The 12,179-nt window shown below is 36.3% G+C and overlaps 1 protein-coding gene and 1 pseudogene across 1 annotated transcript in view; both read left to right on the top strand.

Annotated features, from left to right (window-relative positions):
- The window catches only part of EFCAB7 (EF-hand calcium binding domain 7), a 43,769-nt gene extending 34,018 nt beyond the window's left edge, over positions 1 to 9,751 (top strand). Inside the window, exons 11-14 of the mRNA XM_028106731.2 lie at positions 1,254 to 1,402; positions 6,097 to 6,306; positions 8,508 to 8,615; positions 9,599 to 9,751. Of these exons, the coding sequence (XP_027962532.1) occupies positions 1,254 to 1,402; positions 6,097 to 6,306; positions 8,508 to 8,615; positions 9,599 to 9,673 (542 nt within the window). The 3' untranslated portion in view covers positions 9,674 to 9,751. The remainder of the gene's footprint in view (positions 1 to 1,253; positions 1,403 to 6,096; positions 6,307 to 8,507; positions 8,616 to 9,598) is intronic.
- Positions 9,752 to 10,145: 394 nt separating this feature from the next.
- LOC114212066 (glycerophosphodiester phosphodiesterase 1 pseudogene) lies at positions 10,146 to 12,153 on the top strand (annotated as a pseudogene).
- The last annotated feature ends 26 nt before the right edge of the window (positions 12,154 to 12,179 follow it).

The raw sequence follows: 12,179 nt of genomic DNA, 5'->3' as shown, positions 1-12,179 counted from the left end.
TTTGCTTACAAATAATGTTAAAATGGATACTTAGATTTATTTGTCTGGGACACTCATAGAATTGAAAGTATTTCCCGGGCACCTGGGTGGTTAAGCTTCTGCCTTTGGCTCAGGTCATGATCCCAGGGTCCTGGGATCGAGTCCTGTGTCAGGCTCCCTGCTCAGCAGGGAATCTACTTTTCCCTCTCCCCTGCTCATGCTCTCTCTCTCTCTTTTGCTCTCGCTCTCTCTCAAATAAATAATAATAATAATGAAAGAAAGTGTTTCCCATTACCTAACAGTTTTTTAAGGACCAGGGGCAATTTGGTTAAAATTAGAATAATTAGGCATCTAGCAGTCTCCTTAAACCTGGCACCATCCACATCTCCCTTTTTGAAACACCGTTAATTTGGGGGGTATTATGTCAAATTCAACCAGGTTCTCCTGGGTTTAGGTGGTAAACATATATGAAGCTTTAATTTTTATTTATTTATTTATTTATCTATTTATTTATTTTAAAGATTTTATTTATTTATTTATTTATTTATTTGACAGAGAGAGAGAGAGAACACAAGCAGGGGGAAGGACAGAGGGAGAGGGAGAAACAGGCTTCCTGCTGAGCAGGGAGCCCAATGCCGGGCTCGATCCCAGGACCCTGAGATCATGACCTGAGCTGAAGGCAGATGCTTAATGACTGAGCCACCCAGGCGCCCCTGAAGTTTTAGTTTTTAAAAAATATGTATCAGTATATACTCTAGATAAGCAAACAGGTTGGGACTTACCCAGAAAAATGACAGTTTCCTCTAATTTTGGAATATATTTGCATTATTTATAACTTCTGATTTTTTTGAAAACCAAATTATATTCTGTGATGGAGCTTTGTGCTGAGTTGTGGGAAATTGAAACAGTATCTCACTAGCGTGTTTTGAGCCATTTTCATATTGTTCATGGATTCATAAGGAAGGCATCCTTTAAAATAAATATGAGTAATAATATATAATAGTCCTTTTATTAGATGTATGACTTTTAAAATTATGTAGGGGGCACATGGGTGACTCAGTCGGTTGAGTATCTGACTCCTGATTTTGGCTTAGGTCATGATTTCAGGGTCGTGGGATGGAGCCCTGCGTTGGGGTCTGCACTTGGCAAGGTGTCTGCTTCTCTCTCTTCATCTCCCTCTGCCCCTCCCCCCATTTGCTCTCTCTTTCTCTGAAATAAAGAAATCAATCTTAAAAAAACTTATGTAACAAAGAAACTTTTGGTTGTTTTAACAGACAATTTTGATACAAAGAAGAATGAACTAACAAAACAGGGCTTTATGGATCTGAATCTAATGGAAGCCAATGATCGAGAAGGAGATCCTCGTGACCTTTGGGTAACTCTGCACTCAATGGGCTATAATAAAGCTCTGGAATTGACAGAGGTAAAGCAATCTGAAAGTTTTACAATGGGTTTAATGTTCATAATATTTTACTCCATGAACATTTTCCTGACACATGACTTTTGAATTGGGCACTCAGATCCTTGAACTTAAATATATGAATGAATTGTGAGTGCAGCGGTGTGTTTCTGCTAGTTTATGCAAGTTCCTGTTCTTACCTGAAATTTAGTTACTCCCAACATTGGGAGTTTGAGCATATGATATGCAGAAAAATATTTGGTAATTAAAAAGTTATATTTCTTAATTGGTGATGGCTATTTTAGTTGCTAAAGTCTCATGTCTATAGAGAATTCTTTCTCCTAACAGAATAAAGCCTAAGAAATAGGGGATTGTGTCTGTATGAGAAGTGGAATTCTGATTCTTGGGTTAATATTTGTAAAACACTTGGGATGGTGCTTGGCTTATATATAGCATTGCGTATGTATTAGCTATCACTATTAAGAGTTTCAGTAAACCAGAGAAATAATAAAAATGAGGACTTCTAAATTCTAAATTCTATATTTTGTGTCAGGTGTGAAATAAAGAACTTATGAGTTTCAGGCCATGCATCAGATAACAGTACTTTTGTCGTTCATATTCTTAAAAATAGTATCTGTCCTTTCTCTAAATAAATCATCTTAGGAGGGTAACACTAGCATCAACAAACTTTCAATTTTGGGTGTATGGAGACTTTGGTTTAAGTTCTAGCTTTGACATCATTCAAAACCCCTCATAAACCTCTTTTCTGAAAAGTTCTCTATAATTTTTTTTGCCATTTTTAAAAATAGGTGAATAGTTATAATAACTTTTTATATCCTACTTTAACCTAACATTCAGTGAATCCTACATTCTGCCTATGGTGCAAAATCAGCATCTAATCTATGAATAATATTGTATCTACTACACATGCCTCTTGATATGAGAAATTAGTCAAGAGCAATTTAAGATATTTTATAGCATTTACTGATATCATTGACCTTTGAAACCATAGGCAAGAAGGATTTCTGAGATAAAAAAAATGTTTTTTAAGATTTATTTATTTATTTGAGAGAGGGAGAGAAAGCACACACAGGGAGGGGCAGAGGGAGAGGGAGAGAGAACTTCAGCAGACTCCTTCATGAGCCTAGAGCGTGACACGGGGATTGATCCCACAACCCATGAGATAACCACCTGAGCTGAAACCAAGAATTGGATGCTTAACTGACTGAGCCACCCAGGCACCCCTGTTTTGTATTTTAAAGGTTTTATTTTGGAGGTGCCTGGGTGGCTCAGTCGGTTAAGCATCTGCCTTAAAGCTCAGGTCATGATCTCAGGGGGCTGGGATCAAGCCCCACATCCGGCTCCCTGCTCAGTGGGGAGTCTGTTTCTTCCTTTCCTTCTGCCCCTCGCCCCACTTGTGTGACTCTCTCTCTCTCTCAAATAAATAAATCTTCAAAAAATTTTAAAAATTAAAAAAAATAAAGGTTTTATTTTTAAGTAATCGTAAAACCAATATGCAGTTCAAACTTATAACCCCAAGATCAAGAGTCACATGCTCTACCAAACCAGCCAGGTGCCCTGGTTATGACTTTTCAACAGTGAAATATTTTGACCCATCCTGAAAATAAATGTACTATATTTAGTAGTACATATTCATAAATCATAGAGAAAGAATCAACTGTATAAAATCAATTTGGAAATGCTTAGAGAATCTTCTGGAGCATAGTCCCAGTTTATGTACCACAATTTTTCCAGGTTAATTTACTTACAGATAAAGCATGGACTAACCACATTTTTCATTATCTTAGGAAAGGTTTTCCTCAGTGATTAATATTATAGCCAATTTATTCCTATTGGAATGAGTTGTTTCATGGAGGATTTTATCTAGTATCCAGGTGGCCATTCTGGTTTTGCCAGATCTTACCCTCATGGTTTTTAGAACATGATCATACACAGCATTTCCGAATTTGGCAGGCCAGGTTTTGCATATCTCTGATGGAATCCTTAAACTTCTCCATGGATTTGTTTTATTTTGTTGTTTTATGTAAGGACTTTAGTCAGAACAGTCTGTTTAGTATAATGATCTGGTAAAAGTATTTCTATAATATTTCTAAAGTGTTTCTATAGTGCTTTTAAAGTACTTGTATAGTATCTATAATATAGTGTATTAGCTTCAATGGAACTTCTTTTACTTCGAGTCTCTTCCTTTATGGCCATTATTTTATGTATCAAATAATGTATTTGTTGTTCTTTTTTTTTTTTTTTAAAGTAAGCTTTACACCCAATGTGGGACTTGAACTCATGACCCTGAGATCAAGAGTTGCATGCTTTACTGACTGAGCCAGTCAGACGCCCCTTGTTCATTTTTATTTTATTTTTGGCTTTTTTCCCCCTTCTTCATTTTTAAAGGGTACTTGATCAGAGGGGGAAAAAATGCCCCTTTTTTCTATAGCATTTTTCAAAAAGTCAGTTATTCTAAAAGCATACTAGCTATTAGTTTATATATTTTACTCTCCTATATCTGAGAGAGAGCCACAATTTAGTCATTTGAACGTATTTCATGGTAAGGAAACAGATTTTACAAGAGACTAGGCAACTTATTGTATGTCAGGCCTGGTATTGTTTTTTGTTTCTTTCTCTAATGTAAGACTCATCCACAAACAACATTAAGTCAAGATTTGGTACTGAGGCATCCAAAAATTCTATTCTTGGCATGGATACTTTTGATTTACAGAATAATAGTGAAAACATTGTCCTCATTCAGTAAGGGTCATAGAGTTGTTGGATTGAGAATGTTACACCAGCAAACAGTAATACAAGAAGGAGAAAATAACAATTCATAATCAACTAGTTGGTATAAAAATGTTGGGTAATTTCTGTTAGTGATAGGGATATATATATGTGGTAACATTTGATTTAAAGGATTCATGTAGGGGGAGGTAGGTGGGAGGGATTGGTGAAAATAGGTGATGGGGATTAAGGAGGGTGCTTGTAATGAGCACTGGGTGATGTATGGAATGTTGAATCACTGTATTGTACAGTTAACATACTGGAATTAAAATAAAATAAATACAAAGGATTTATATATTTATATATTCTTATAACTATCATAAATAATCTTTTTTTTAGAATTCTACATTGCAAAATATTTTCACACATATTACCTATTAGATATTTCCAACAACCCTTGGCAGAATATATACTATTTATTCCTACTTTTTCAATGAAGAAACTAAACTTCATAAAAGTTAAGTGACTTCCCCAGGTCATGTAACTAGCAAATGGCAAAATCCAGTTACAAACCTAGATCTGTTTTCTAGGCCAATGATGTTTCACTCTACTGTCTCTCTTATAAAAATGACTTTATTATTGCCAAAGTTTGGAATCATTAAAAACTTATTTAAAAATAAAAATTTCTGCTGTTGTTCTATTAACTTCAGACTTTTATCTTTTGTCCCCCAACTAAAAAGAGGACCATCAATATGTATAAATTCACTATTTATTTAACAGACATTTATTGGATGCCTACCATGTGATAAGTCTGTAATAAAGAGGCACTGAGGATCAATGGTGAATAGAATAGTCAGAATTCTTTCCCTTATGGAATTTACATTCCACGAAGGAGAATGATTAGTTAAATGGAAAATAAATAAAATCATTTAAAAAACATTTTGAAAGAAACAAGCGAGAGACCAAATTAGAAAAGAATAGTGCAGGGGGAATGACATATCAGATAAAAGGCTAGTATCCAAAATCTATAAAGAACTTATCAAACTCAACACCCAAAGAACAAATAATCCAATCAAGAAATGGGCAGAAGACATGAACAGACATTTTTCCAAAGAAGACGTGCAAATGGCCAACAGACACGAAAAAGTGCTCAACATCGCTCGGCATCAGGGAAATCCAAATCAAAACCTCAATGAGATACCACCTCACACCGGTCAGAATGGCTAAAATTAACAAGTCAGGAAACGACAGATGTTGGTGAGGATGCAGAGAAAGGGGAACCCTCCTACACTGTTGGTGGGAATGCAAGCTGGTGCAACCACTCTGGAAAACAGTATGGAGGTTCCTCAAAAAGTTGGAAATAGAGCTATCGTATGACCCAGCAATTGCACTACTGGGTATTTACCCCAAAGACACAAATGTAGTGATCTGAAGGAGCACCTGCACTCCAATGTTCATAGCAGCAATGTCCACAATAGCCAAACTATGGAAAGAGCCAAGATGTCCATCAACAGATGAATGGATAAAGAAGATGTGAATATTATGCAGCCATCAAAAACCCCCCCGAAATCTTGTCATTTGCAACGATGTGGATGGAACTAGAGGGTATTATGCTAAGCAAAATAAGTCAATCAGAGAAAGACATGTATCATATGATCTCCCTGATATGAGGAATTCTTAATCTCAGGAAACAAACTGAGGGTTGCTGAAGTGGTGGGGGGCTGATAGGAGGATTACTGATTTACTTGAGATTATAGTTTTCTTTCCTTTTCTGTGAACATTGTCAGTTAATATGGTAACAAAAAATCATAATTTTATGCTTTTTTATTATCGAATTCATAGTACTAAAATCTTTCTAAAGGTATATGAGAAGGACAAGCTAGAAGGTAGAGTATATCTTCTTAAATCATATGATAAACAATAACAAATAATTTATTTTTAATTCTATCAGAAAGCTAAAACAAGGTTCACTTTTTCTTTCTTATCAGGCATGCCCATTTATCATCGATATCTATGCAGACAAATGCAAGCCAAGAATTAAAGCTGTCCATATGGAGGCATGCAGTGGGCAACTTGAGAAGGCTATTTGTAAATCTGTCCTTAACAAAGGTGATGCCAGGGTAATGGATGGCTATGAAAATATAATTGTACATACGTATAAGTGTGACACCTGGATAACATCAGTTATTGAAAACAAGGTATTATTTATGAGGTGGTTCTCCTCATAACTCCATTGTTTACTAATATGTTCCATTTTCTTTCTTACTGTATTCTTGCACAGTAATTAATATCACATTATTTTAATAATATTTATAATGGGCAATTCTCAGGTTTCTAATTCAAACTGAGCATGATAATTTTTATGCATTTTTTAAAAGTTTGAGATAATTGTATTATGAAAATTATATGTTTGGGGATCTCGGAAGATAGAGCATAATCTGGGTACAAAGTGTTTTATTTAGTTTGTTATTAAAAATCTTCACACATACATAACTGTTTCAAATAACAGACATTGGGTTTTAAAGAAATATGAACAAAGTAAAGAAAAAATTTAGCCCAACTTTTTCCACACTTTGAAATATTAGAAATTCTGTAGACTGTCATCATTTTATCTAATATATTCCATTGCCCAGGACCTATTTTTATCAAGCCACTTATTGCTAACTTTAGCTACCGTCCCTGCTACTACTGATATTGCAGGCCAAGAGAATACATACATAAATGCTTAGAGATACCCAGCTTTCTAGAAACATAAATTTTCAAAAAAATCTTAGGATGGCTGGATTTTTAGGACTGTTGGCTTATTTCTTTTAGGTCCTGGGTGAGACATTATTTTTATGCTTACCATGAATTTCTTAAAGTGCTAAGGTTTGGCTGAGTATTGAGTCAATGTGAGTATATACTATGTAACTAACTCTCCTAGTCACAATAGAGGCCACTATCAATGTAATATGGTCTCTGCTTTCAAGGAGTTTATGAACTAGTTGGGAAGACAATTAATACTCTCAAAAGAGATCAGAGAATAATTAAATGTTAAATTATATAGTACTGTTTATTTGTGCAGTAGTTTTACTGTATTTGCATCTCTTGTGGTTGATGTTAGTTTGGACAATAGAAGTTGGGGAAGGACTTGTGAATGAGGGGAAGGGGACTGTGGTATGGGATTGGAGACAAACTAGGATTGGATATGCAGAGACATGGGGTGCCTGGGTGGCTCAGTTGTTAAGCGTCTGCCTTCGGCTCAGGTCATGATCCCAGGGTCCTGGGATCGAGCCCCATGTAGGGTTCCTTGCTCGGCGGGAAGCCTGCTTCTCCCTCTCCCACTCCCCCTGCTTGTGTTCCCTCTCTCACTGTGTCTCTCTCTGTCAAATAAATAAATAAAATCTTAAAAAAAAAAAGATATGCAGAGACAGCCATTAGAAGCAGAGAAACAGTAACATGTAAGAGGGTTAATGTGAAGAACAGAGGAAATAGTGGGAATATCCTCTATGCAGAAACAGAGAACTTTATTTGGAGGAGTACTACAAAGATAAATAACATAGGTGGTATGGGTCCAGATTATATATATTATCTTGAAAATGGGGTAGAGGACTTGGACTTGATAAAAACAGTTAAGAGTCCCCAGCTAGGAGATTCCAGTCTTCAAGTGGATCATAAAGCTTTGGAGGGTGATTCCTAAGATCCAGCATGCCTTCCCTTCTGCCCTCTATGTCTTATTAGAACTAAAAGGGTGATGGGAGTCACTAACTTACCACAGTTTCTCTGTTCTGTAGTTAGCTATCATTTCTCAACCCTCCATCTCCTTCCTTTCCCTCAAGGAAAATTAAACTGCCCTGCACCAAAATGATGTAATAATAATATTTTAGAGTTTCCCATTTGTCAGGCACTTTACATTTATTAACGCATTTACTTCTCACAACAACCCAATGAAGTAAGTACTAACTGCATTTTACACACAAAGAAATTGAAGCATGGGGACGCTAAATAACTTGCAGAAGGTCACATGCTGAGTAGTAGAGCTGAGAAATGAATCCAGGCAGTCTAATGTTATACTGCCCCTTTGTAGTCATTAGGGAGTGCTTGTCACTTTCTTAGCAGGGGAATACTTTGGTGCCTACATTTCTTTCATTCACCAGCTTCATTCTGCTTTCTCTTGCTTCCTATCCATTTTAGAGGCTATCTATTATCTATGATCTATTATCTCAAGTATTGGTTCTTCCATAAGGTCTTCCTTGCTAACCAAGTCTGAGCTAATGTTTCTGTGTTTCTATAATATCTTCTATGTTTCTGCAGACCCTCTGAATACCTCTATCACAAGACTTATAAAATGTTTTGTAATAGTCATGTTGTTTGTATTTATTAAAGAAAGGACTAGCAACTTATGAAATTTTTTTTATAGTCAAATAATAAAGTGATTATTCACATCAACAATGAGCTAAGTAAAAACTGCATAAACAACAGAGGACTCAACATATTTGCAGTAGAAGTGGCACCAAAATCTACAATGGTAATGTATTGTTTTCTAATTAAAGCTTTTTGTTTTATCAATTTGAAAAAGCATTTTACTAATAGCATTATGAATAAGTGGAAATATGAAATAAAGTAGAAAATTATTCTAAATATGATATTCATATTATTATCATCCTATATTAGGAGACTTTGGTTCTAGTCCAGTTCTCACTATTTGGTTGAGTGATTATGAGAGATTCACTTAGCCACTCTGTTCCTGTCTCTTATGTAAAATTAATTTACTATTACTAGTGTTAGGTAGTTCACAACATTAATGTAAAGATAAAAATAAAATGATGTATATGAAAGCACTTTGCAACATCATATAGAAAGACAAAGTAGTGTTTATAGTAAATGGGAATTTTGCTAATCCAAAATATTTTTATCTACATTATTAAGATTTTCCAATGTAACCTGAAAGAGAAAATGCCTCTAAGTTTTAGATAACAACCATCTAAGTCAAGAGCCAGGAGCAGCTGTAGTTTCTGGTGTTAGCAGAACTGTGGGTTTCTAATTTAGCCAGGGGTTCAAAGGCAGGGACCCTGAAACTGGTCTAGTGAACGGAAAAAGGAAAAAGCCTTCTATTCTTTTCTTCATTCTGTCCATGAAATCCTAAAACATTCTAGAACTGAATAAAGAGGAGAGATTCTACAGAATCCCAATGAGGATTTTAGAAAATGCTCTAGGTTTAGTGAAAAAAGGGTATTTACTCCCTTTTCCACTACTCCCTTTTCTACTACTCCTACCCCACATTTATATACATCAAATATCAGCTACTATATTTGAGTAGAATTTATGCTGGATTATTCTGTTAGACATCAGATCATAGATTGTAGGTACCCACTAAGGACAAATGGTATAGAATTTTATCTGCACAGGGATATTTTTTGCATAGGGTCTAGAAATGTTATCCTGTTTAAAAATTAGCCAAAAATAACAATATATAAAAGGAAAGTAAAAGTTTTCTATTTTTATATGCAGGTTTGTCAACATGTAATGCCTCTGAATGAACGACAAGAATGGATATATTATTGTGTGTATTCCCTTATATCTTAAATATTGTTTTCTACTTGAGGCTGTCAAACTAAGAATTCTTTCAGGTTTAGTCTGTGCTAATCAATTTAACTGATGTACATAAACAATAATCTATTTAATTTGTATATGTTTACATTTTATACCCATGTTATATACTTTATTATTAAAATATAAATATAAAATATAAATAATATAATAATGTTTTTAATGTGTGGCTTTATTTATTAATTTAATGGGAAATCTGGGCATATTTCATTTACCAATAGTAAATCAAAATAAAATTACAGGTAAGCTTTTAAAAAGTAGTATTCGATGAATTCTACAAAATCCTGTATACTTTTGGTTTAATCTTACTTATCAAAAGTAAACTCAAAGAAAATGAAAACAGGCCAGCTGCAGCTAGTGTCTTGGGCTCTCACCCTGTCTTCTCACTGTTCTGTCCCAGGAGCCCGACAGGTCACAGACTCCCATCCATGCCACTGTGGTCACAGGCATGTGGCTGTGGGAGGATCAGGGGGCTTCCTGGGCCCCTTCTCTTTGCTGCTCCTACTGTTGCTGCTGATGATGTATATCCCCTTCACAACCTGCCTTTCCACCGGCGGCCTCTACCTCCTGCTGCACCTCTTCAGCTTTGATCTGATGCTTACTTCTCCAACCCCTTTTGGGCCTGTAGGTATTCAAGCCCTGGAAGCTGTTATACCATCATCCATACTGGCGGCCATTTGGCAGGCAGGTATGATTGGAGCAATGGGTCTGGAGTTGGATGTTGAATTTACTTCTGAGGGGATTCTTGTCTTAATGCACCATAGCACAGTAGACATGACAACTGATGGTAGTGGTTGATAAGTGATTCGATATTTGAACAAATGAGAAAACTTAATCTATTGCAAATCACAGATTCAGGAATGATTTCCCTGATGAGAAGATCTCTAACCGGAACCATAATCTCACAATCTTCTTAGATGTCAAAGGCCATGCAAATATAATACTGGTGCTCTAAAGAAAATGTATATGCAGTTTCTTCAACTATACAGTCTGCTCTGGTATCCTCTGGTATCCAAGAAACAGGGTTCCTGTTTCTTGCCAAAAGTGATCTATAAGATGAGACAGGACAGAATGTAATATAATGGCATTAACTCACAAAACTTGGAGCCTTAGCCATCCAGGAGATGGGAAAGCACACTATAATGCATGTGTTTCAGTCCATGTTTGTGGCAATAGACATTTTGCTGGGCTAGAGCATGCATAGTATCTTGTGGCACCTGTATGGAATTTCAGCTTTCCTCATGCAAAAGGATGTTGTATCCCTAGACTACTCAAAGAAGTAGTTAACTAAAGGCATTCAGGTTGTTGCTGGGAAGAAATTTTCCCTTCTTTCTTTTGTTACTGAACTCAAACTTGTCCAAGCACCTGGTAACACAGTAAGCCAATGTCTGATACCCCAGTTTTTAAGCAAAGGGAGCTTTATTATCAGAAGAGCAGCTGAAGAAGAAGGCAGGAGATCATTCCCAAAGCTGCCTTACCCTTTTGAGCCTAGGGACAGTTTATATATATTTGGGGAAGGAGGGTGAATACATGAGAGAAGGGTGAAGAGTTTCTTGAACCATGAAGTGAGAGGCCTTGAAAGAATCTGGAGGTATGCATTCTTCCAGACAATGAGGTGCCATTTGGGACCTGGTATGATCAGATACATCAGATAATTTCAAGACGGATGTTACCATCTGGTCCCCATTAGGTTTCTACAGTCAGTGGGTGAACAGGGAATAGGGGCAAAAAAGGCAAAGTTAGTGATTGATCATGTATGAAGTTAAGAGATGCATAAAACATAAGTAGGGAATAAGGTAGAATGTGAAGCTAAGTTAATAATGCAACTAATACAACTATAGTTCTGCCTCTGCTTTCAAAACAGGTCCAGGAACCAAGTATCTGGCCTCACTTTCTAGATTCATTGGCTGGTCTAATAATCAAATAGATATAAGACATTAACAGGAGAAAAAGAAATTTCATTATGTACATAGGGGAGCCCGACAAATACATGAGACTCACAGGCAGTCAACCAGTTGAGGCTTATATACCATCCTGAGCAGAGGAGAGAGGATAGGAGTCTGGGGCTTCAAAGGGGAAGAAGACAATTCACAGGAAGATGAGAAGAGTGAATGGTAAACAAATGTTTGCCATGCCTTGCAGATAAGTCTTTCTGATATAAAAAATTATCTCTAGTAATAGCTCTCTTCCTGGTACAGGCCATCTATCTAAATTCTTTTTGGCAGTTAAGGGAGAGGTAATAAGCTCTTCCCAAGTCAGTTGGGTCTTAAGTGCCTTCAGCTCAAAACAATCCACATGTTAAAGTGGCACATTTTAGGGTGGCATATTCTGCTATCTCTCAATACCTTTGATCAAAATGTGGCTATGAGCCCCATCTTGGTTCCAGCTGTATCACTGATAGCAACCTGAGATCATGCCCTGTTCCTAAATCAAGAGTCAGATGCTTAACCTACTGAGCCACACAGGCGGCCTGTAGTGTATA

This window comes from Eumetopias jubatus, unplaced genomic scaffold (assembly GCF_037043125.1).
Source record: "Eumetopias jubatus isolate StellerSeaLion01/CBP00866 unplaced genomic scaffold, mEumJub1_p1.0 scaffold_4, whole genome shotgun sequence".
In the NCBI taxonomy this organism is placed as follows: domain Eukaryota; kingdom Metazoa; phylum Chordata; class Mammalia; order Carnivora; family Otariidae; genus Eumetopias; species Eumetopias jubatus.
This window is presented reverse-complemented; position numbering and strand designations above follow the sequence as displayed.